The following is a 25694-nucleotide window of genomic DNA, read 5'->3' as shown; positions in this document are numbered from 1 at the left end:
GTCGCACGCCAAATGGGGCAGTTTCGTGCACAAAGGCAGTGCACTGGGCAATACGGGGACAGTGGCCATTTGTATGAGTTTAGCACAGCATAATGGCTTCACTATCCTAAAGACTCCCCTCTTCGTATACGCATCTATCCTAAAGAAACAAAGATGGCCCTTGTCCTCAATGTCACTTTGTCAGATGTGGTTGATTTCATCACGCACACACTGCACTCTAAGAAAAAGGGACGATTTTAGTCCGTTTTGGGACTATATATGCACCTCCACAACCATTAGTCACTTTTGGGACTATAAATGCACGGGAGTTCATACGAAGCTTAGGGACTGTTTGCAGTCAGGGCTGGCGAGAGCAATTATGGGCCTCGGGGATGATTCAGGATGAATCCTGCCCAGGCCCCCCTTTTCCTCACATTTCCTTGTGCTAGCAACCGGCGGATGGATGGCCATTTGTTCCACTTTTTCCACATCCACAGGACGTCCCACTAACTCAACTAATGGACATTCGGACATTAAGAGGATATTGGTGCCACCTTCCGATCCGTGCGCACGGACACATATTTTGAAACATTTTGCGAGATGTGTGTGTGGGGGGGGGGGGCTGGTGTCGGCACCATAAACGGACCTGTAACTATAGAGAGTGGCCACCACATAACTATTTCGTTCCCTGACGCTCCTCTGTGCCCGTCTCTGGTATTTCCCATAACGGACACAGTGCGCGGCGGTTCACATAAAGCAAACAAGAGAAATGGAAAACCTCATAGTCCACAAAGCTTCGAAAGGTACTAGCATTCTCTTTCCAAGAGAAAACAAATACTATATATCATAGATTGAGAAGTTATCCGTCAAAAAGAACTCGTTACGAGTTAAGTCACCCTGTGAAAAATGTAAGTTGATAACGAAGTTCTTCAGCCTGAAACGTAACTCGCAGTTACTGAGTTACTTAAAAAAAAAGAACGAGTTACTTCCAAGTTACTTCGGACACAAAATAGCATTACGCAGGTGCAGCGCGCGTGAGCAGTTGGGTTAGACATTGAGTTGCCTGCGGGAGTGCAACACGCTTAGATCGTTTTCGTTTATGTCCAACATTAGACCTCTCCCTGTTTGTAAACAAATGACGTCATAGTGTTCGACAGCGCCACGAGTTTGGTAGAGTTGAACTACGTTCAAAGCCAGTGGTGAACAAGGTTGCGCCCGAAACGTGACGTAATAACTAAGAGTCAGCCAATCAGGATCGCGTTTTCAACGGCGGTAGCCAATCACGAACGTGCTTTCAGTGGTCGCAGTCACGGAGACGAACCACCGTCGTCTGCGAGTAGGTTCCAAGTTAGTTCCAATCATGTGCAAGTCCTTGAACAGACCTCTCCTTGTTTTTAAAGAAATGACGTCATAGTGTTCAACAGCGCCACCAATTTGGTAGAGTTGAACTACGCTCGAAACTAGGGGGCGAACAAGGTCGCGCCCGAAAGCCACGGTCTTGAGTGGACTACGATGGTCTCTGAAAGGGACGCGACCTTCGGTCCTACTTTTCTTTCAATAGGAGGCAGCGAACAAGTGCCCGTTCGTGGAACCCAGCCCTCTCCTTCCGATTTGTTTCGGTGTCAATCTGTCTACCAACGTCATGATGACGTTTCTCTGGTAGAGGGCTAAACTATGCACCTTACTCCCTGTGGGCGTACAATGCTTCAACTTCATTTCAATGGCAGCGGTTCTTACTTCCTGAATAAAATACTGTCATTGATTGAATATCACATTTTACGGCAAAAAAATGCCATGAAGGAACCTGAGAGAAAGCTAGAAAATGTGCGGACGTTAGCGAAAAGCGAATTAAAAGTAACTTGGAACTTAACTTACTTTGGCAAAGTTACCTGAAAAAGGAACGAGTTCCTCTGAAAGTTACACCGGCGTAAAAGTACCGAGTTAAGTTACAAGTTACCAAAAAAGGAACTAGTTACAGTAACGAGTTACCTCGAACTCTGCTATATATTGCTTGTCGCGCGAACTTCCGCGGTACTGCTCGCCTCCGTAACAAAACGGAGGCACATTTAGGGCCTTTTATCTCAACTGCTTTAGTAGATAGGGCAACAAGTTCGATGCCGGAGAGAGCGCGAAACGGTGCTGCGTGAATGTTTTCTATGTCATTTGTGGAATTTCCAAAAGGCCTTGAGATAAGAGGTTCTGAATGTGCCCGTGTGTCAGGGGTATAAGTATAATTCGATTATGCACAAAAACAACAGTCGTGAGGAGTTGCGTGGTGTATTAACTCTGCAACAAGGTAACGCCTGTGTTTCTTACTCTTGGTCTGAGACACTCAGATCGACATCGAAAGTCAAATTTGATAGTGCCACAGAATTCCGCATCTCTGCCTCTTTCTCAATAAGTGCTCAATGTAACATTGACAGTCAGTTTTGGAAGGAGCAAAATCTTGCACAGGACCGCCCTTTGTTTCTGAGAAACGTCATTCAGCCCCTGTTTGCACGTACTTTTTCGTTCGTGATGCGATCACCTCAGAACATCCAAATCTGGATGTACCCAAGATATTCGTTTTAGGACGTACAGGGGATGTACAGAATTGGATATTTCCAACAACTAAAATATTTTGAGGAGACAGACTGGACGTCCATGGAACATAGCTACAGTTGTGACATCTGCGACATCGTTTGGATCCAATCAAGAATATCCTTGGGACGTGCATAGGATGTCTCGACGTCTTAGACGTCTGCGACACATTTTGGACGTCTCCATGATATTCGTGGTTTACTGGGACGTCATTTATGAAAATTGTGTACTCTTTATTCATAGGCTGTCATGATTTTTCTCAGATGTCATAATAATATGAACCTTTCAACACCCACACAATCCGCAGTGTCCGTCTCCGGGAAAAGAGGTGAGGGGTGTGCCCCCCCACCCCCCACCCTTGGAACAAAAATCCTGCGGGGGCGCCCGTTGGTGGTCTGCTTTGAAACTGATTCTAGGGGGTAAATTTACTAGAGTCCCCCCACCGTACTTCATAGGTAATGAGCCCATACCATGAGACGCATCACCAGTGAGTATTTGGAGGGAGGAGGCACCTAACGCCATTACGTTTGCCATCAAATGACGCGAGACTTTCAGCACCAGTGACCGATAACATCCCCTATCGGCAAATGAGCTCATATGCCGGCTATTTTCATTTCCAACTGCTTGTGAGTACGGGTTTTTATTAGAAACCAAAGCGGACCACACAGCCGCTAGAGCATCACCACCACACGTGGACGGCCTGTCCAAAGTATCTCTGTAATCTGAGTGTAATCTCTGTAATCAAAGTGTAATCTGAAGAATGTACACTTTGGTTGTTGCTGGAGGTTTCTGTCGGAGCAATGATAACCTGCTGTGTAAAGAAGGCTGCGTGTCTGCACACCTTTCCTAGAGGAGCTGGTAATACCTCTGGGTTATACTGCGGTGATGATGGTGGTGGTGATTTTTCTTTTCTTCAACGTTTTTATCGTTTTATCTCTATGGTTTATGTGGGAGACACTTAAGAAATGCCATGTAACGTTTTGCATCATCACGGAGCATAGCGTGCTCCATCTGCCCGAGAGCACAGAGCCAGAAAATCTGCAGTGCAACCTTCGATGCTCTCAAATACGCTCGATTATCCAGCAACGGCGTCAGACTTTGTAGTGGATTGTGCTGACATTCACGAGTGTCTTGCCTTTCTGGTTCGCATTGCAAATGTGCAATCTACACATCGTAAGATTACGCGTATTTGCACAGTTGAAAGCAGAGAAAAAAAGAAGAATCGCGCGAAAGCAATTTAATTTCGTCTTTGTGAGGATAGTCCAATACAAACATCTTCGCATTATTTTCGAAACTGTCAAGGGAACGAGCAGTTCATAGAATACTATACCGCTGACACACACAAGACACGTGCTTTTGTGTTATCTTTTTCTTTTTTTGCAACAGCCCTTGCCTCTGAAGTGTGGCTATCCTTATCACCGGTTCGAAGTCTAACAGAAACAGAAAGTGTTTTGGGGGCCATCGCCCTCGGAGACGACCAATTCAGGTCATCTTCCTCATATCACGTGTAATCAGGAAGTGTGGTTGTGCTGGTGGAAGCAAAGGACTATCTATGCTCTTGTCTTAATGATGCAGTCAGTTGCGTTAATGCGCACAAAGTTAACCACCTTACAAGGTGACAAAAAGAGGACTATGCGACATCATTGTGTTTTCTTTCTTGCTCCTATCAGTTTGTACCAAGAAGAGATAAACGGAAGCCACTTCTGTTTACCGTTTGCACAATGAGATGGCAGGTTACACGATAATCTCCTCCACGAACTGGCAGGCTACGTCCGTCAGTTGAGTGCGTGAATACAATTTGGTAAAAGCGCAGTTTGGCAGGTGAGCTCACTCGTGTACGTTATTTTTAACATGTTCAGTGCTAGCTTTCACCTGAAGGAAGTAGCTCAGGTTACTCCTAAATGTCACACATTTGAAGGCATGATTTTTAACACGATGTATTGCGAAGCAATATGAGTAATATGTTGAACACGGTGACAGTCCTTATGGTTGAGGGACTGTGACGGGCGGACATGAAGCAAGAGGACAAGTGTCTGCTTCGTGACGTCTTGCCCGTGGTCGTCCCTCAATCCCAAGGAATGTCACCGTGTCCAGATCAGCATCAGCCCGTATGCATCCTACCTTTATGTTCAGAGTAATACGGGCTGTCAGGCTAGCTCGTCAGAGGCGCGAGCCATTTATTCTATGGACGAGATGTTGTTAGAAGACGTCATAACCGTCTTGCGATTTAGTCCAGATCAGAGCAGGGTCCAGATGAAATTCTTGCGAGGCGTTTCTTGCACTATGATTCTGATGTACAGATCTTTACAAGCCTTGGCTTCCAAACTACTGTTGTGTTTTGGCAAACACAGCAAGGCAATGTGAGAAGGAAGGAACGTGAGGACCGCCTCGGACTCCCGTCTCTGAACTCTCCTTGGACTTGGCGCCGGCACTTAACTGGCGACATGCAGCCAGTTTGATCGAGCCTCACGAACCGAGACGTTGGTTGTTTCCACGAGTATGGCGATTTGTCTGAAACGAACCCAAATGGACATTAAAAGTATTAGTTTGTAGTTTAGCGCCTGCGATAAGTGCCGGAGCGCCAAGGAGAGTTCAGAGACCGGAAACCGAGATGTTCCTCACGTTTCTTCTTTCTCACATTGCCTTGCTGTGCTCCTGGCTGGCATCCCGGGATCCATCCAGGCTGGCATCCCAACACAACAACTATACTTGCTGGATTCGCGACTGACTTCCACTGCTGTGACGCCGGTTTTATTCCTAGCAAGGGGCAGGTACAGAATGAAAAACGGTCCGAACGACCTGTGCGTCTACGTCGACCAGAAAGTCGCCGACGTTGCCAAGGATGTTATCGAGCACCAGGTGACGTTTACTTTGCAGTGCATTGGTGTTGTTTTCGCGAATATTCCGCTGCAGTTGCTAGCAACTGGATAGCGACATTGTTAGCAGCAATAGACTTGCGATCCGGGAGCGCGGCTACATGAAAGTGTCTGTGCAGTGTTTTCCACGTTCTAGCTTCACACGGACACTATGTCACTCTTGCAGGCCATGGATGATGCCTTCTATATATGCGACTTGAGAGACATCGAGTACAAGGCAAGGATGTGGTCTCAAGAATTACCTAGAGTTACTCCTTACTTTGGTGAGCTTGCCCATGCAACATTCTTTCAGCATTCTGCTTAACAGCATTGGATGCTAGCTGTATACTTGCCTATTTCGCGTCGTATCAAGTGACAAAAATGATGTCTCCCGCGTGTGTCTGTCCCTCAGAGCCGTGTCTGGTTCCGACCGTCCGTACAGTCTTGCCGGGTAGCATTGGGTCGGGCGTATCGAGGTTTCTCGGGTGTGATTTATACGGCGACGTATCGGAAGAGATAGAAGAGACATGCTGCAGTCTGTCAGTCGGTTACCACTCAGGGGTGTCCTTCGCCACAGGGGAAGGGGTGAGATGAAGTTTGAGGAACTGATGCATCAAGAACATTCTGCGTTCAGAAATATCGCCTAGTAGAGCAGTGACGTTTGTGTGTCATTGTCAACTTCGTGTTTGCACAATCTTCTTGTTCGCAAGCGGCAACTCAGCACTTCGACTTGTGGTCGATTTTATACCGTTTTTCTCGCCAGGTGAAGTTTTCGTTAAAATACACAATTGTACAGTTATGTTCTCTCACAAAACTGGTTTCTCGCCCGTCTATATGCAGTTTAAAAGAGCAACTTTGAACATGTTTTTTATCTATTTATTATTATTTTTTTTTTACCGCGTGATATGCGCATATTATATTGAAGAACTGCGAAGAACGGTGGATTGGGGGCGTTTGGATGCTTCTGTGTTTGTGTCGTCCTTGTGTGGAGCTCGCCTCGGCTAATTCTCGCTGTTTGCATGCAATTTAGCTGTAAAGGCTTGCACGGATGCTGTGGTTTTATGGACCCTCAACTCCTTAGGCTTCAACTACGACTGCTCCAACAAGGTACTGATGGTCTCTACGTTTATGGCATCGTTCGTATTCCTTTCCCAAGCATTGTTGTACCAGACTTGACCCGAAAGTTCGCATGGTTGCATGACGCCCCAATTATACGCGATCCGCAGGTGGAAATGAATATGGTTTTTGACATGGGCGTCTCTCCGGACCGAATCGTCTACGCAAACACAGTAAAGTGCTCTTCGCACTTACGCTTTGCATTGGAGCACGGCGTCAACTTGATAACATTCGATTCTGTGGAGGAACTGGAAAAGTTCAAGAACAAGGACGTCAGGTGACCTACAATAGGTACTGTCTTTGACAAGCTTTCATATATTTTGTTCCTGTTTGCGTTCCTTCATGTACAATAGGCTACTCATGAGGATGGCTGCAAACGAGTATGGCTCAATGCAGAACATGAACAAGAAATATGGGACGCAATTCGACGATGCGCGGAAGCTTCTGGAACTTGCGAAGTTCATGGGCTTGGAAGTCGTCGGGCTCTCGTGAGTGGCGGTTCCTTGCGTTTCACCTGTATAACACGCGACATATTACGGGGTGTACTGTAGTGTTGAATTTACTCAAATTTTTGCATCGGATTTCGAGCGCAAAAAGAAAACGTGCACGGTTGGACGTGCCGTATACAGTCGAACCTCGTTAATATGACATTCGTTAATACGACATTTCTGCTTTATGACCATTTTTCTCGGGAACCGTTCCTTCCCAATGTAACTCCGCATGTAACTCTTCGCCGTTAATATGACGTTTCGTTTATATGACAATGACCAGTATTTTCAGCAGACCTAGAGGCGAACACCTGTACCTTACCTCGTTACTATGACGCGAGCCCGCTTTCGGGGTGACTCATGATGTCCCTGTCTGACGTGCTTAAGAGAGCAGTGTCCTTGGTCATATGCTCAGAGTGAGCTGCCGCAGTCATACGGCATTCATCGAACATGTCTGAGAGCGAGCGCAAATGAACAAAGCTGACTGCGGGAATGAAGAAACGGATATGCGTCAGATTGACAATTACACTAAGCAAACGTATTTATCAGACTTTTTCTTTAAAAAAAAAATAAAGTCTTACACATTCTTTTCAAATGCCCCAACCAGCGGCATGGCCGAGCTGGTTTTCCTTGGTTTTCCATAGACTTTCCACACGAATGTCGGCACAGTTCCCCCTGAAGTCGGCCCAGGACGCATACCCCCACTCCTGTCCACATTCGTACGCCTCTCATAGCCACAGTTGCTTCGCGGCGCTAACCCGGAATATTAAAAAAAAAAAAGCCTCATGCTTTTCGAAGCTTGCGTAAAGGGCATGGTGCGACTCGTCGTAACACGTGGTGTTCGTTAATGCGACAATTCGCTTTATGACCGAAATCTGCAGGAACGGCCGTGGTCACATTAACGAGTTTCGACTGGTAGGCGAAAAAAAAAAAAAAAACGCGAAAGCCAACAACGAATTTTCGCGGTACCTTTAACACACTTTTTTTTTAATGGTTTTGCGCTTTCAGGTTTCATGTCGGCTGCGCTTACAAGCATCCACAGATATGGGCGAATACGATAGCCGAATGCAGGGCTGTCTTCGACATTGCCGAAGGAATCGGCTTTACGATGACCATCCTGGACATTGGAGGAGGGTTTCCTGGTGGAGTGCGTAAAATGAAACGATTTCAAGAGGTACTGTAACTGTAATATACTTGCATCAGACCTCCGCCATGCGTTAAACTTTGATAATGCTCGCGGCTTTGGAGCTTTCTTTGCTGAATCTCAGATGGGGATGTACTGCCAGGTATGTTTCACAATCCGGACCGAGCTGGAGCGTCACTTTCCCGAATCCAGCGGAGTAGAAATTATTGGCGAACCAGGTCAGTTCTTCGTCACTTCGGCCTACACACTGGCGACTAAAGTGGTCGGCAAACGCCGGCGAGACGTGGTTGTTGACGGTAAGCAGGAAATGGTGAAATGTATAGCCACGTGGGCAGAGGAGTCCTCAGGTAACGATTACTTCCAGGTGTCTCCGTCCGTCATGAGCACGTCTACATCAATGAAAGCAAGTACAACTGCATTCCTAGGGACCTCTACCAATATTTAGATATTACGTACAGGCCTATAAAGGTGAGTGTGCTACTTGGCTGCACTTACACCCCTGTCCGACGGCATTGGAAATGGCAGTTGACATGATTAAAGGACCTTTCGATTTTGAAATGGCCTTTATGGAATAGCCCCTGTCAGATGAGTCGTAAAAGCCTCATGTTGCCAGAGCCAATTATTGCTTGTTTACGGCTCCTTGCGCCATCTAGTTCGATTCTGTTTCATTCTGTGCCCTAGTACTAAGGTTGTCATCTTACAAAGCCTTGCAACGTGGCTACAATCTGAATCCGGACTCGTTTTTCTTTTTTTTTTTTTTGTCACATTTACATGTTTTATCTTTCACTTGAGCATTGTCAGGAGCGATGTGGTCGGTGCTGTTATCGAGAGTACTCCGTTTTGAATCGTCAAGGCCGTTGGGGAACTCCGTTGGGCGTAAAGGGCAATTTTTAAAAAGTGTTTTTACGCTGCCGTCTGACAGGGTTGTCAAAGGTCATTTTCCTGAAAGGCCAATTCCCCAATGGCATTTGGGCTTGTCGTCGGACAGGGATATTACACGGGGTTCCTACCGCGAACATGCCGCGGGAGGTAGAAATACTAGTGAACACTCCTAGCTCCCGTGGGCGGTTACCTTGGTACAGGCAGCATCCCAATGAAGGCTATACTGAGGGATGCTCGCATGTTTTCTGTGGTGGGTAGCTCCGCGGGACCATCCGAATCCTAGAGCAAGGGGAACTGACATCCCTCCTTCCCCTGTGGCACCATCTCCTTCCCCCTAAATCTTCCACATTACCTTTTTCCTCTTCCTGTCGTTGATTCGACCTGCCATCTCTGAGCAGAATGAATACACAGTCCCCACCACCCCGTGCTCCCGTTAAAGACGTGATGAGCCATTGGCTTCAGGTCGTCTGTTTAAGTGGTGGAAAGGGTTAGGAGGTCGAACAGCCAATTCGTAAACAGGATATGAGAGCTAGCGCAAAATGGAGAAAAGACGCCAGAACTTAATTTTACCACGTTTCGTTCGTTCTCGTCTGTTTGCATGAACCACAATTTTGAGTGAATAACATGTCTACCATCCTGTCAGCCTCCTTACGACCGACCGGCAGACGTCCTGACCACCATATGGGGTGCGACGTGTAATCCAAACGACTTTATTCTGGAGAACACGCGTCTTTTCGAAGTCGACGTCGACGAATGGCTGCTGATGGACAACATGGGCGCCTATTCCTTGGTTCTTGCCTGCGGTTTCAACGGCTTCAGCCTTCCTCCCGTTAAGTACATAGCTTCACCTGCTCGGGCAGCCGCTTTGGAGAAAGTGTTCAGGACGTGGCCCATGCGACCGGGTTATGGCCACTTCGTCCCCCTCATGCGGCAGCAACCTGTCAAGGAATGTCTTCGAGAGGACTACTCTGAGGAGTCCTGTCGCACTAACGGAGCCCTCAAGTCACTGCAGAGATGAAGTCCTCAATGGGATACAGGAACAGTCTTCAAGCACCAACTGTCCTTGCTACAAATGGAACCATTTATCGCTTTGCATTCTACGACAAGCCAGTTGTAATAAAGGCAGTACCACGCAACGCGGTATGTTCAATGAATGGTTTAGTCCTTGTGAACCCAGTTCACAAGGACGCAGTTCAGGAGGAGTCTGCCAATGGGTAACAGGGGCCTCGTTTAAAGAATCATGCAGTGCGCAAAATACAAATGCCGTCAGTGCGTTGCCACTAAGCTTCGAAAGAAGCCGCGAAACTCCATAGTTTCGGAATCTCCAAAAGTAGGTGACGTCATCGAGGGTGGGCATCTCTCTCCTACAAACAGCACGAGCGCCTCCGGTCTGGCTTAACTCATCACTGGAAGTCTGTGCTATCTACATAATGAAACAAAAATAAGAACTGGAACAAATACTGTGGATAAGCACCATACTAAATAGTACAGACAAATAACACGAGTATATAAGTTTCCTTTGCAGAAGTAACAGGTAACTGTATAGTTACAAGATGCTGCCTTTGGTGCTGCTTTATTATTTTCTACAAGCTGCACTTTGTGGCATTCATTGCACTGCCCGTAAGACACGTAAAAGTATCTGAAAATGCATTGCTGTGCCTCAGCGGTTCGTTGCACATCTCAGCCCGGTGTAGAGCGTCCTGGGGCCCGCACAGGAGGTAGCATTGAGAAATAAAAAACAGTTTGTCCGCGGACAGGCTGTGTAGTCCCTTGATCCTCGTGCGAAGCCCGCTTCGCATTGCGTAGCTACGATACGCGTTCCAAGCGATCTCCAGGGAAATTGCAGAGTCCGCCAGGTAATCTGCATTATGGGTATTACTAAACACGTTTCGGTAGCATTGCAGTTCCTTCGAAGAGCTATTGAATAGTGTTTTGTGGATAGCATTGAAAACTGTGACACCAATAATGGTTCCCAGGGCCCCGCTTTGCACGGAGTCCACTATGTCTGGCTCGAATGTGGGCAGCATAGTGGCGTACGGAGGAACGAGCAACGTGCCCCCGAAGTCGAAGCTATATACGTTGGAGGTCGTAATATAATTTGTGAAGAAGCTGTTCACGAAATCAGTGCCGTTGGCGTAGTAGTCGGTTAAGCCCTTCGCCACGTTCAACCAGTTGGCTGAGAAGGTACTGCCCATATCACTCACATTCTTGAATACCTCATTCAGCGCTCGTCCTGTCTGGTACCTGTCATAAAGTTCCAGCATTCGACGCAGGTCGGAGTCGATCTTGTTCATCGTGGCGTTGTCCAGTACTCCGTACGCGAATTTGGAGGCGATGGATGTGGCGATGTCTGCAGTAATATTGCGGACCTTGTCCAGGCTAGCCTGGTCGAAGGCTTTGCTGTTGAACTGGGAATAGACGGCCCACCCCATGGCTACCTCGGTGAAGTGCAAACAAAGGTGGACGTTGTTGTCGAGTCCAAAGCTCTGGCCACCCCAGTAGACGCCGGCCACGTCTGACGTCAAGTGTGGCGCGATGACCTGGACAGCGAGCCAACCGATGTACAGGTGCACCGTCTCTTCACCATTCGTCCTCAGGAGGTTGCTGAACGTGCGAACGTATTGCGGATTCTCTACGAGGACGGGAAGCTTTGGGCTGAACTCTGTTACTTGTTCCGAGATCAGCAAGAGGTTCCATCTTATTTGAGGTATGGACGGCGTTATTTCGTGCAACTGCGATAGGTTCAGCGTTAGAGGCGGTCTGTTACGTCCGCTCCTGTATGCGCTGTGCAAGTCCACGAGGATATCCGCCTCGACCCGCGCAAAAGTTGAGTAAGGCTGCAGTTCATCCTCCTTGGTGTCCGCGGTCTTGAGGAAGTTGACCATGTTTGCGTAGTACTCCTCGTACTTCCCTCTGCTGTTGATGAGACCTCTTCGCCTCAGAGTGTTAGATACTATGGATGCTGGAAATATCCGGAGAGCCTGTGCACCTCTGTGGTGAGTCCTGCCAATATTGAGTAGTGTGTCCATTCTCAATGTCTTGTACAACTTTACCAGCGTCGCAAGTGCGTCTGCAGTTGAAGAGATCTTTGGCCAATCGATGTCGCAGTCGCGTAGAATGCGTCGGAAGTTCTCCGTCTCGTCGACCGCTTGAGTCGCCACTGCTCTACAGGACTGGTAAAGTCTTGCTGCCTTCTGAGCCGCAGTCTGGTTATTGGCCGGTACAGGGACCTGCAGCTCACGCGAGAGCTGCTCTACAAACTGGTTCATGTGGTTCTCGTATACCGACGTGGCGTGCATTTTGTTCCAGCCGTCGCAGACGTAGTGATAGAAGTCGTCGCACGGGTTGCGGGAAGTGTTCAGGGTCCTGGTGATCATGACTCCGTAGGCTTGGCAAGCGAATGTGTTGCAGACGTCGACCTTTAAGGCACTCCGACGGGCGACATGCGGCGAGAGGGCGATGTACACGAAGGCAATGAATAAGGACGTCGCGATGAGAGCACATCCAAAGCAAATCAAGTACCTCTTGCTCCGTGCTTGTGGTTCGAGCGTTTGCGTCGGCATGACCAGCATAGGATGCGGATGAAGTGCAGGAAGTGAGGGACGTATTGGTGTATTTTTGATGGTTCATGCTGTCAAAAGAAGGCAGGAGTTAGAACGTGTGTCCTTCTCCGTGCAGGTAACGTTACTGCAACAAAAAAAATCTCCTTTTTCCTACTTGATGCAAGTGACAGCAATGCTGTTACGATTTACTTCAATCGCATTGGCTACTCGCATGTTGTGCACCTTCCCAAGAGCACGTGATGTTCTTTTCCGTTCAAAGAAAGATGTAATAAATCCGGAAAACACATCGGAAAGCTATTTCTTTCTCGGCGTCTTGTGTCTGATGCGTGCATTCCGCATTTGCCAAAGACAGTGGCGCCATCCCATATCATCTATTGTTACAGATAATAAAGTGCACGTTGAATGTTCAGAAGTGTAAGGTTCCCAATCGCCTCGATAAACACGACATTGTCCATGCGTCCTCTGGAGTTTTATCATAAACGAAAAGCGAGCATTACAACGAGCAGTGCAGCTGGCTCATTTCTCCAATCCAAAATAGCGTACACGGCCGATACAGTTGATTAAATGAATGGAACAGCAGCTAAGGTACATATTAGGAAGGTGAGAACACGGTGCAAACTGGGCAATATCGTTTGAATGTGAAGTTCCGAGTCCCTGTGGGATCGAGAACAAGCGAAAGTGCGTAGTGAAGTTCTTGAATACGGTCCCTGCAGTAACCTATCATCTCGGGGGAGTGAGCCATCGACGCCAAAATTCGTTTCCTTCTATACCTACGGGGGAGCCCCGCAGACCCATGCACGGACTATAGAGCTACTACGGACTATGAACTATAGAGCAGTGCAGGGGCCGCATTCTTGTGCCAAGGCCCGGCCTACCCTTGATGCACCTTCAGTGTCCGGGCCCAGCCGGACGGCTCCATACCTTGCCCGGACCGGTCCAAGCGCGAATAATTTCTAGGTTTCTCGGACCGGCCTGAACCCGAGAAATTTCGGGGGACCCTGTCGAGTGGGCTGTGTAGCAGGTTGTAAAAGATTACTGTGGCTGGCTAACACCTAACAGCGGGGAAATATAGGTTCCGCCAGATCTAGAACAGGCAGTGCACGGACCTGGCCCATAAAGTTAAACCCAGGTCCTGCCCAGGCCCGCAAAAAGGCGGCTTTACCCGGCCCGGTCCGTGCATCGGGCAGGGCTCGGACTTTCGGGTAAATCCTTCGTGCAGTATACTTTACTCTGAACCCAAGACTGCTCCTGATATAGAATGGCCCTGCCTACCATTACCGCATTATCCTGTCCTATAAAACTTACCAATAATTAGAAGGGCCTCGTAGAGCACTGTCTTGTTCTGGGCGCAAATTTCCTTGCGGTGATATGGCAATGGTTCCTTAAAAGGGTTACTGCCTCTGTCCCTCGAGCCTTCTTCCTACTCCTCTTCTTCTTCTGGTCAAGCATCCTGGGCCCGGATTCTCGGTTCGACGCGAAGAGGCCCTTCTGTCCATGCTTTGTGAATGGACGAAAGGGTCCCTGCGCGTGCACTTAACCCTCAGGGCGGAGCGAGAATCCGGGCCCTGGTCCTGTGGCCTTCCTCGAACACAGGAGGCTTGTGGCCGCTGTGTTTAGCTTTCCTCCTCCCCTTCGTCTTCGTCGCGCTTTCAGACGTAAACCTCGAAGGGGTGAAGTTGGAACACGCTGCTTCATCGTCATTTCTTTTTTTTTATTGTTACTATTTATTTTATTACTTTTATTATTATTTTTTATATTGATGTTAATGCAACACTTGGCACACATCCATTGGGGTATAAACCGACCACGCAACGGACGGCGGACTGCGCTAGTATATTGTGCGTGAAATATTTACTTATTTACGGTGATAGCTCAATTACCCATAGGACACTATATTGTACTCCGAACGAGAGCAGACCAGTTGTCATAGGTGCATGATGAATATCATTTAGTGGCGAGGTTCCGTTCCTCGCGAGGTTTAGAGAAAAAAAAGCGTATTCACCGAGGCCAACGGGTTCATGTCGACGGCCGACTTAGCCTGGTACTTGGCGAGTTGGTAAGCTTCGTTGCAAACAGAACAAGAGATGCATGCGCGAATAGAGGAGGGGTCTACAGGGCGAAGAGGCTGAGATGCCGTTGCAGTGAAGACACATGACCAGGTGCGGGACACGGCAGCGCAGTGATGATCCCGAGAAATCGACCTCGGGGGTGGTGTAGGGGATATATGTTTATGAGTTATTGTTTTTTTTTTTTTTTTTGCAGGAGAGTCCAGGAGCAATAACCTGGGCAGGGTGCAAAAATCCAGGGACGTTGTACGCCCCCCTGGATTGGGGGGGGGGGGGGGGGAGTAACGGAAATCCTGCTGCAGCGCTACGTCTTTCTTTGTGACGTGTGTGTGTGTCTATCGTTGTAGTAACCCTAATGGACATGGCCTGCACGTGCCATTATCAAACAATTGCGAACTCAGCGACAGCGACGGGACACCTATTCTGCAGCAGGAGCACCTGTCTGCCTATTAAGAGAAGTACGCATTATTCTAGCTCACCACATAGATATCCTCAGCCATTCTGAAGCCCAGGAAAAATAGGATGAGTAGTTTGGCTGATGAGAACAAGACGTGCGATTTTGAGGTTCTTATGTCACATGGTCACTTGAGGACTGACGCACCGTAGACTGTGACGTTGTCTATCGTGAAACGTGAGCATCATGACCAGTTCGCTGCACTTCGAAAATATCAGAACAGCATATTAGCCTTATCACATGAGATACCTTACATGTGAAATAATAATAATAATTGTGGTAGCACATTCTTGTAGTGGAGCGAGAGGCAAAAAAGCTCCACAGGAGCTTAACAGTTCCAGTTACTAAAACGTCGGCGTCCGGTGAGTTGATTAGGGTTGAGCGTCGTTGAGCGTACTGTTGAGCGCGCGTTGTGGAAGCAGACAATATATTGGCCCAATACTGGCGGGATATCGGCAATACTGGCTGAATATTGGACCAATATTGTTATGTCGTGATATGGATCATTTAGTTTTAGTATCGAGCAACCATGTGTACGGGTACAAGAGGAGGCACACCAGCCAATTAACGCATTTACCGTGGTACGGATCATGACAAGTATTGGCCAGGTATTGCCGATGTCAAGCCAATATTGGGCAAAGATGAGTGCTGCTTGAGAGAACACGTGGCTGATGATGAATGTAGAAACATGAAATGTAGAAACTTGTTCAGGGGCAGAAGTTTGCACGTGAGTCTCATTCTCAATTAGCATCACGTGCCAATTTATTGGCAACAGTGTATTCGTAAATCTTAAGGAGATGTACGCGGCGCGGCCTTGGAAAGAAAAATTCTCTTGACGAGTGAAGACACATAGCAGGGCATCTGCGTAACTACCCGCTCATCATCCCTTGTTGCTTTGAAATTTATGGCTACGTCGTTTCCTACCAGGGTCATTACCCTGGTGAAGTCCACACTGCTGGATCTCTCGAGACAGCTCCTGAAAACTTTGTCCATCGCTTTTATGTAGAACGATCCCTCTATGGTATCTCGGTAGGATACATATCCTGCAGGAACAAGGTTAAAGCAGGTTGTCAAATGTATGTGCTATAAGGACTAAGCATATCATCTGAAAGCTCCAGAAGTCGATAAAAAAGGGGGGATAAGAAAAGACCACATTAGCACTAGCGAACAGTACCAGAAAAAAAAGAAGCAGAGTTCATTTCCTGTGGTCTGAGGCAACGCCACCTAAATACCAGAAGGCCTGCTTATTGCCCCCTCTCCTTCCTCTTTTACATGGACACTAGTCTGCTATTGCGATTCGCCGTTCTGCGAATAGACTTCTACCCGAGAAACGTCATCATGACGTTGGTAGACAGACTGAAAGCGAAACAAATCGGAAGAGGAGGGCTGGGTTCCATGAATGGGCACTTGTTCCCTTCCTCCTATCGAAAGAAAAGTAGGACCGAAGGTCGCGTCCTTTTCAGGGACCATCGTAAACCCCTCAAGACCGTGGCTCTCGGGCGCGACCTTGTTCGTCCCCTAGCTTGGAGCGTAGTTCAGCTCTACCAAATTGGTGGCGCTGTTGAGCACTATGACGTCATTTGTTTAAAAACAAGGAGAGGTCTATTCAAGAACTCGCACATGATTGGAACTAACTTGGAACCTACTCGCGGACGACGGTGGTTCGTCTCCGTGACTGCGACCACTGAAAGCACGTTCGTGATTGGCTACCGCCGTTGAAAACGCGATCCTGATTGGCTGACTCTTAGTTGTTACGTCACGTCGACGAGTAAGCAGGCTTTCTCTATCTATGTGGTGTTGTCTGAGGTAAGGATGGTATTTTTAGAATAAGTAGAAAAAAAATGAGTGAATTAACTGCTATAAGCTACGTTTAAAAGTCGGGCATAAAGCAGTCGAGGTGCAATCTCAGAAGGTTTATATATTCGATAACCTGGTGTGAGTCTCACTTCACAATTGGCGTCCCAATTGCGCTCATACTGTGTGTGTGTGTGTGTGTTTATTTAGAAAACTGAAATTGAAAATTACGGGCAACACATACAGTGTCGAAGTGGTCACCGACTGCTCACCGCTCGTCAGGCGTAGTAATGTTGATATATGTTGTGTTTGTCCTAAGTGTTAGCTCATCCGTTACGATTCACGTAAGGCTGCACGAATTGGCGTCTCGTTCAGACTGCATGTGACAAGGACTTACCAGAAGGAGTGGAGAATCCCACAAAAAAGTCCGCATATGGTGTAATGTCGTAGTCCCAGCATTTATCGTTGTCCTCCTCATCTTCACCAGGTGCCTGACAGGCCTGCAGTGCCATGAGGGTAACCCCACAATTTATTCCTTGAAGAGTTAACTTTGACATGACAGTACACTCCAAAAACACAGATCCAATCTTGGTCGAATATTGGCAATAAAGGCCCAATAACGATCCAATACTGGACCGATACTCGGCCAAGATATTGTGCTGCTTGGGTAAGGAATGTAACGACAACGTCCGTTGGATGGGCACCGCTACAACTTGGCAGAATTTGATGACTAAATTTAAAAAAACTGAGCTTTTCTTCATTAACATGATACTACGTGTACTACGCGCAAGATTCCCTGAAGATAAGTGCCGTCGTGTCCATATATTTCAGATAAAACATGTTTTTCATATGATTCCTTGTCACGTCAGGTGAAACAACCTGCATTCCTCCGGTACAGAGACTCACCTGAACAAAGAACAATTTCGGTTTCCCTTTGAGCTTCTCGCAGCCTTTTTCAGTAAATTCCTGCAGGATTTCGTCCAGGTATACTTCTTCGTTGTCACTGCCGACTATGTGGCCTCTCTTACCATGACTCATGATCCAACAAGCAAAGATATCGGATTCGGAGTCAATCTTTTCCTTTACATCTGTGAGAAACGTCCGTTAGGAAAGCAAGCATGTACATATAGTGTGTTTGTATTTTTATCCTTACAGATTTTTTTATTGAAAACTATGAGAACACCACAAATGTCGTTTTTGCAGTTGAGTCCACCGCCAAGCGGATATCTCCTCGAGGAAAGTGTGCATCTACGAGATGACTAATTAACTAAAATTCATTAATTAACTTTTTAACCAAGAGATTTCGGGCAAATGCGAGATCGAGATAACAGAATGAGAGGCTATCCTCGTTGAAAGCCATTCCAGGTTTTAAAAGCGCTAAAACACGCACGTGCGTTAAAAAACTAATAAAAATCACGGAATTTTGATATGCAAATGAGGAGAAACCGCGAACCGCGAAACCTGGTGGCCACGACAAGGAAGGAACGCAGGGAGTACAGCGCTGATTTCACGTCAGAGAGCCACGTGATTGGAGTAGGTGTCGCGCAGCTGGCCAGATAAACCGCTTTCCGGCCCACATAAGGGTCCATGGGCGAGGGCTATGCGCTCCTCAGGCGCACTTTTTCGGTTTCGGCTCATTTGCACATCAAAAATCTGGTTCAGAATTTTTAAAATGTGGAATGGGCTTTCAGCGAGGATGATCTCTCATTCTGCTATCTCGCTTTTGCCAGAAATCTTCCAATTAAAGAGTTAATTAATGAGTGTTTTGTTAATTGGTCACCTTGTAGTTGCATAATTTCTTCGAGAGGAAGTGGACTCATAAGCGAGCGTCCAGCGCTACATCAGACTGACGGTGCCTTGTTTGCAAAGGACTGCGGAGCAAAATAGCACCGGATTCTGACTGGTTTTATTGAACATAGAGAGAAACTGATGTTCTGAGGGCTGGAACAACATAGAAGGGACAGATACAAACAAAGCCTCAAATGCCTAAGAAATCAACGATGAAAGATGAAAGTCACTGAAAAGGTTAGCCAGCTGTAAGGCTCGAACCCACATCTTCTGGATTACCGGTCCAGGGCTCTACCAAATGACGCACCCCGAAGGTCGCAGGAGAGGCGTGTTAGCTTAGCTCAATTGGTAGAGCCCTGGACCGGTAATCCAGAAGATGTGGGTTCGATCCCTACAGCTTGCTAGCCTTTTCAGTGACTTTCATCTTTCATCATTTATTGAACATCATGTGGGCGGTGGGCTCTAGGGGGTTGTGTAGGGGCCCACGGGCTTTGCTTTGTCTGCTTGGATTGCAAAAAACTAATTACTGCGGCGTGTTTCATCTTGCCCCGAGGGTTGGGGCAGGAAGAGACAATCTGCATTTTTCAATTTCTTGTTCTGTATTTAATTTAGGCTGGATACGTCCGTTCTGCATTTACAGGTCAGAAGCTCTGGACCTCTGAGAATGTGCCAATGACTACTTTTTTTTTTTAAACACGAAACATAAAATTTCGTATTCAATTGCAAATTTCTGTCTAATCTTGCCCCACCTTACCTTACATTAGTCCCTATGCAATGAAGTCTATGCGAAGTTTAGAAACTATTTTGCGGTGCTTGGGGAGTAAATTTCGGCATCTGAGGACTAAATTGGGGAGTCCGATAATAGCAATTCAGGGGACTGAGCTGTTACTGCACCCCAATTCGCTCTTTTTTTTCTGTTTTCTTCTTCTTCTTAGAGCGAGTACAGCCATCTAGTGGCATGATAAAGTAGCTTCACAATAGACCTTTCCCTGTTTGTAAACAAATGACGTCATAGTGTTGGACAGCTTCCATCAATTTGGTAGAGCTGAACTACGCTCGAAGCTATGGACGAATTGGGGGTCTTGAGGGGATTACGATGGTCTATGAAAGGGACGCGACCTTCGGTCCTGCTTTTCTTTCAATAGGAGGCAGCGAACAAGTGCCCATTCGTGAAACCCAGCCCTCCCCTTCCGATTGGTTTCGGTTTCAGTCTGTCTACCAACGTCATGATGACGTTTCTCGGGTAGAGATCTATTGCCGTTTTACAACAACAAAAAATATATGTTCTATTTCCGCTGTTTGCAGTTTGCTCAACACTATTGAATTCCCGATAATAAGGAAACAATGTCCAGCGCTACACACTGCCCGAAGTCGCAATGTGCCAGAGGTGGAGCGACAGAAGTGAGGGACCTATAGGGGGAGACACTGTCACCTTTCTAGTGTAGATAACACGCGCCGTTCGGAGTTAATGGTTCATTTCCGTAATTCTAGTGCGTATTCACCGGAAAATCACTTGTTCCGCGATGGTACGATACTATTCGGCTCCCCATCGCTCGACCTACTGCACTGATCGCGGAATAAACGTGTACAAGCAGACGACGCGAGGAAGTTATCCACACGACGGTAGTTCATCGTTTCTCCGCAGCGCGCCGACACCGTCCAATCTCGGAGCAAATAGTGTTACGCGAAACATCTGCAAACTATATTTATCTCAATCATTCATTACCTTTTATTGCCTTGTGTATGTCCCTTCTCGTAAGCCTATTGCCAGGTCTGCCTGTGGCTTCCTGGACGTCTGCGTAGTTCACGACTCCGTTTGCCGTGACCAACATGCATGTGAATCCTAGTTCATCGAACAAAGCGTGTATTTTCTTCGTGTCTTCTGCGGCACCATTTCGATACGGAAGCGTGTCAAACGCCTGCAAGAAGCGCACAACATGAAACGTCCAGAAATGTGAAAGCGACGCCGTGGCACATCTTGTGGCCTGTGAGACGCTACAAATATGGTTATAATAGTTGTGTTTGGAGTTTTGAAGTATAATAGGAGCTTTAACCGTTACGCATTCTGTTACGTTATTTGCAATATTTCTGGAGTATGCTTTTTGCATTGCTATATGACATACTTTACCCAGCAGTCTATAAAAATCGATGCTTTATCCCGAGGACATTGACATTACTTCAGTCATGTCATGGCACGATGCCTACTGGCATATCAATACTACTGTGCCACTATCGATATTTCAGATGCTGATAAACAGCAACCTTATTTTGACATGATTAATGGGGAGTCAGTTTCATCGCCAGGGGCCATATGCTACCTCAGAGCTTGTGGTGATGTTCAGGCGCTGAAATCGTCGATAATGGTATTTGAAGTCTCACGGTGAACTTACCTCAATGTTGACGATGAGACAGGTGTTCTTTCTTTCGTTTCGTACAAAGCTGTTCAATTCGTACCTCTCATCCAAACTGTGTGACAAATACGGCAGAAAATACATGTTTGAGCACTCTTCCTGTAACACGCGTTCACATCAATCAAAAGCACCACTATTAATAAAGTTGTATTCAGCGTCGACACGTTCGTACACTATTATTTGCAATGAGCAGGAATGACAACCTGGCTTCCACTATATGACGCGCTCATATTTACACGTGAATGGTTTTTTTTAAAGGAGCACTGAGGTGACCCCAACATTTTATCTTTCGTTTTTAGGCGCAGAGTGTTCTACAAGGAATAAAATGAGTTCCCGCGAAAGAACGATGAACGTAGGTGACCTACAGAGCGAGCGCGAGGTCTCTGTTCCGCGCATCTTTGAAAAATTCTTCTCCACTTGCAAGGAGCGCATCGCAGAAGGAGAGGACGTCGTGACGTATGCTATTCTCCTCACGTGACCAGTGACGTACAGCGGCACAGCTCCAGCGTTTCAGACCATCGTGTCGGCCGTCCGTCCGCGACTCCGACTCTTCTTTTTTTTTTCTATTTTCTTTTTTTGTAAATTCGATTGCACAGCTATGACGCACCGGAGAGCGAAAATATTTAGCATGGTGACATCTGGTGGTCAGCTTGAGAAGACGAGGCAAGATTTCGAGCGATGTTAAACTTCTTTACTATACACATACTAGCACTATTAAGAGAGAAGTAGACCGCTTTCCTTACCCTGTGCTACGCCCTGTACCTTCCGTGTATACCGGCGTAGATATGGACGAATATGACGCACGCAGTGACCCCGAGGGTTCCTTGTAAGGAAGAGCTGAAATTGTAATGTGTCTCTATATCTCCTGCCGTCCTCAAGTTATCTTGCGGTGTTTGTTGAAATGCACGGAAACCTCAACATTTAAGTGAGGACACTGATAAAGTGGTGTTAACCACAAAACTTCATTTCCTGGTGTAGGTATATACGAAGTAATCCCTATATGGCTGTCCATCTTATGGCTATATGCTCCAATGTATAGCCGCAGACATTACAGCAGGGGGAACTGTGCGTTCATATCAAAGACAGTTCCAGCAAGTCTTTCTGTTCTGCTTTCTTACGCCAGCAGGTATACGCGCTTTTCGCATTCTTTCGATACAGTGTTGTCAAAATATTTAGCAATTTTCAAATCATCACACTTCTTTAGGATGCACTGGACAGACTGGGATACTATATATGTTATTCAGATGCAGACGGCGCATCGGCGCAATGATTTCCCCACGAGGAAATTTTAGAAGAAGAAGAAAGAATAAAATGCACAACTCCATTTCCACTAGTTAGTTAGTTTTGCCACATTTCGGGTACAACCAGCTCACGCTGGCCGCACTTCTTGGCCCTGTGCCTCAGCACCAACAGTGGGCCGTCACAACTGCTTTACTGCACTTTCTGAAGTGCACTGGCCTGGCCTCTAAGCTCTGAGCTGCGCGCTCCAGGAGCCTCACCTTCGTTTTCTTTCTTCTTGTTTTTTTTCTCTTTCTTCTTTCTTCGTTGCTATTTTTTTTTCTCCTTTTCCCTTCTTTCTTTTCGTTTTTGTTTTTCCTCCTTTTTACGGAGACTCACCTTTTCCTATTCGTCCTTTCCTTTCTATTTATTCTTCGTTTTCTTTTGATTTTTTTAAAATGGAATAGCATGCCGACCTTGGTCTGGCAGACCTTTCCATTCAATAAATATATATTCCCCCCCCCACACACATTTTTTTGCCACATCCCTTATTGGCTGAGCTGCATCTGAACGCGTGCCGCGTCAGTGAAAGCATATGTGAGACTTTATTTATCTTTCTTTCTTTCTTTTCCACCTTTTTTGCCCAGTACTGGCACACGTTCAGTGCAAGCAGCCGAACACATACGACAGACATCTGAAATACTTAACTCTTGTTACGTTAATTCAGAGGATAGTCGAAAAAAAAATGGAGCGACCGTCCTGAAAACATCCCTTCTCGAATCAGTGTAGGACCAGTTACTGGACCAGGACTGGATAGACACAAAAGAATAACTTTGTTGCACACGAATGTGTCATTAACATCCGAATTCCTCCTTCGCTCCGGATCCGAAAAAAAGGCATATAACAAACAAAGAGGAAAAAAAAAACATACCCTACATACGTTCTGCCGCCCTATTCTGCGAGGTCTATGCTACCAAAAATCACAGACAAAGACCGTACACGGATGCAATGCCTTATCGAGCACTTGTGAACCTTGCTCCCGTCATCCACTCCCAACGACATTTTCCGTTCCGCACCAAGTTATTAGTGAGTTTTAGTCCACGGGAACGTATTCCCGATAACAGTTCCGAGAACATGGTAAGCCTCTTTCTTTGCAGCAAGTGACATCACATCGGTAAACTTGGATTTGATAACTTCCTTTATCATCTCGTTGTCGTGGAATACTCCCGGAATACTAAACCTCACTATTCGTTCTTCCTGTTTTCGGTACCCCCCCCCCCCTCTCATTATGACGGGGCCCATATACCTATGTTGGGGAGTTAAACGGGGACTTTTAATGGGTAAATGACTAACTGCGCATCGACCTATCCGATAACAATGGCGCCCCGCCTCATCGGTAAGTGTCGCGGACAAGTATATGTAGCGGTTTTTAGATAAGCATGCTGAACATCGGCGTGTTCAGGTCTGTTGGAAAAACTAACATCACCTATGGTGGCATTGAATATTTGGAGTCGACTCTTTGCTCCTCGACCCTTCTGTGTAACGAAAGCGGGCACGGGCCCTCCGACACTTTCCCTGCTTTCCGTACGCAGCTCGGTGTCTTAGCAGCATTGGTTGTATGGTGCAATAGTTTGAGAAAGTATATAGTATCAGCATTGGCAGAAAACACGCAAGTGACTTAAGCGGTATAAATTTATGCGCTTACCGTCCTGGCTCACCGACATTGTCGCTGTGTACCTTTCTCTTTGAGAGGTGTACCTTATCTTTCTGGCGTGCGCTGTACGGGATAGTGGGAATATGGTAGAATACAGCTCAGGTTTATGTGCACAGGTGGAGCTACGTATGCAAAGTGTGAAAGAAGTCAATGTAAAAGAAGTAATAAATGTAAAAAAAAAACAAAGTTCAAGTCAAAATGTAAAGAAAAGTGGTGTTCCTCATTGACGCTGTAGGATATCTGCATAAGAAAAAAAAAAAAAAAAAGAAAGATGAACATCTGTGAAGCATCAATACGTCACTAGTCCTGCCCAGAATGCTTATCATAAACGAGCCATGTATGCGTACCAAGTATAAAAAGCGGGGCTCCATACGTTGTCTGCTGCGTACGATCGAGAAATCCTTGAAATCCGAGAAATCCAAGATATCATTGCGCTACATGACATTATTCACAATCCGCCGCTGTTGAGAGAGCTGATGCCTACTTTCAGTGTAATTTCTGAATACGCTAACGATCCTGAGCTGATCAGGCGTGCCATGTAGCCCTGTTACGGTAGTTAGTTACATTCTCACTATTTATTTATTTATTTATTTATATTTTGCTTTCGGGGTTCCTTTCGATATTATGTAACTGTATACTGATATACAGATCCGAAACAACAAGTTTGCTTATTTCAGTGCAGGCCGATAAACCTTTCAAACAGCCTTCGTATTACATTTGAGGTTTGCTGGTGTTGTCTCGAGGCTCACATTTCTCTCCAATGTGACATTACAGCAGAGGGAACTGTGTGTTCACATCGAAGACAGTTCCAGCAGGAATATTTCCCATTTCCTGGACTTTCTGTTCTGTTCTGAAAAATAAATGCACAACTCCATTTCCACTAGTTAGTTAGTTAGTTAGTAAAGTTAGTAAAAGTAGTAAAGTTAGTTAGTAAAGTTAGTTAGTTTGATGAAAACGGGAGGCGTACGCCTTTTTTGTGACACTTATGCTGTTCATAATTGTCACAAAAAAGGCGTGCGCCTCCCGTTTTCAACAAATCAGGGCAGATAACGATATCATTCGGGATTATGGTTGGCTAGGAGCGTGCTATGCGGTGAAGTTCATTTTTACGAGTGTGGTTGCTACCTGCTCCATTGCAAGAGCTGTATAGCTATTACACACTCTGAATCAAAGTCCTCAGTGCAATGAAAACAAATCACAGCGGGACCCTCACACACTCACGGGCAGTCAATCAATAGAGCGGGAAAACAGTATAGCACACTATACACTCTTAAAAATGAACTTCACCGCATAGCACGCTCCTAGCCAACCATAATCTCGAATGATATCGTTATCTGCCCTAATTTGTTGGAAACGGGAGGCGTACGCCTTTTTTGTGACAATTATGATCCGCATAAGTGTCACAAAAAAGGTGAACGCGACGTTAAACTGCCCACACCTCGCACATCGCAAACTGAGATCCTTCAGGGTCTAGACAGCGAAGGTGCAGGGTCTCAGCCAGATGGCGGCAGCAACCTGCGCATGGATGTTCAGGACGCCCGTGAACAGAAGGGTGATGCCGCGTTTCAACTAGTGACATATAGGAAAAGTCGCCCAAGCGGCATACCGGTCGTTTTCCGATCTGTAACCACTTCGGACTCTT

The 25694-nt window shown here is 46.6% G+C and overlaps 3 protein-coding genes across 4 annotated transcripts; 1 reads left to right on the top strand and 2 right to left on the bottom strand.

Moving 5' to 3' along the window:
- The first annotated feature begins 2173 nt into the window (after positions 1-2173).
- Positions 2174-10180, top strand: LOC135368833 (ornithine decarboxylase-like). Of its 2 annotated transcripts, none has more exons than XM_064602367.1 (10): positions 2174-2275; positions 5321-5418; positions 5602-5698; positions 6445-6521; positions 6641-6807; positions 6884-7018; positions 8027-8192; positions 8305-8458; positions 8527-8630; positions 9688-10180. In XM_064602367.1, the coding sequence occupies exons 1-10, from the start codon at positions 2221-2223 to the stop codon at positions 10060-10062; spliced, it is 1428 nt and encodes a 475-aa protein (XP_064458437.1). In that variant the 5' UTR covers positions 2174-2220; the 3' UTR covers positions 10063-10180. The 2 variants fall into 2 exon arrangements, with proteins under 2 accessions (XP_064458437.1, XP_064458438.1); XM_064602368.1 differs by lacking the exon at positions 2174-2275 and adding an exon at positions 4230-4380.
- Positions 10181-10600: 420 nt separating this feature from the next.
- Positions 10601-14558, bottom strand: LOC135368823 (neprilysin-1-like). The gene is made up of 2 exons (XM_064602352.1): positions 13913-14558; positions 10601-12675 (listed from the first exon to the last, which is right to left on the bottom strand). Exon 2 carries the CDS (start codon positions 12614-12616, stop codon positions 10628-10630), a length of 1989 nt encoding a protein of 662 aa, XP_064458422.1. The 5' UTR covers positions 12617-12675; positions 13913-14558; the 3' UTR covers positions 10601-10627.
- A 1283-nt stretch (positions 14559-15841) lies between these two features.
- On the bottom strand, positions 15842-24152 carry LOC135368828 (caspase-3-like). The gene is made up of 7 exons (XM_064602363.1): positions 24044-24152; positions 21864-21957; positions 21100-21175; positions 20436-20628; positions 17828-18009; positions 17319-17421; positions 15842-16170 (listed from the first exon to the last, which is right to left on the bottom strand). The coding sequence occupies exons 1-7, from the start codon at positions 24060-24062 to the stop codon at positions 15917-15919; spliced, it is 921 nt and encodes a 306-aa protein (XP_064458433.1). The 5' UTR covers positions 24063-24152; the 3' UTR covers positions 15842-15916.
- Positions 24153-25694: the final 1542 nt, after the last annotated feature.

The sequence above is a fragment of the Ornithodoros turicata genome, chromosome 9 (assembly GCF_037126465.1).
Source record: "Ornithodoros turicata isolate Travis chromosome 9, ASM3712646v1, whole genome shotgun sequence".
Lineage (NCBI taxonomy): Eukaryota > Metazoa > Arthropoda > Arachnida > Ixodida > Argasidae > Ornithodoros > Ornithodoros turicata.
This window is presented reverse-complemented; position numbering and strand designations above follow the sequence as displayed.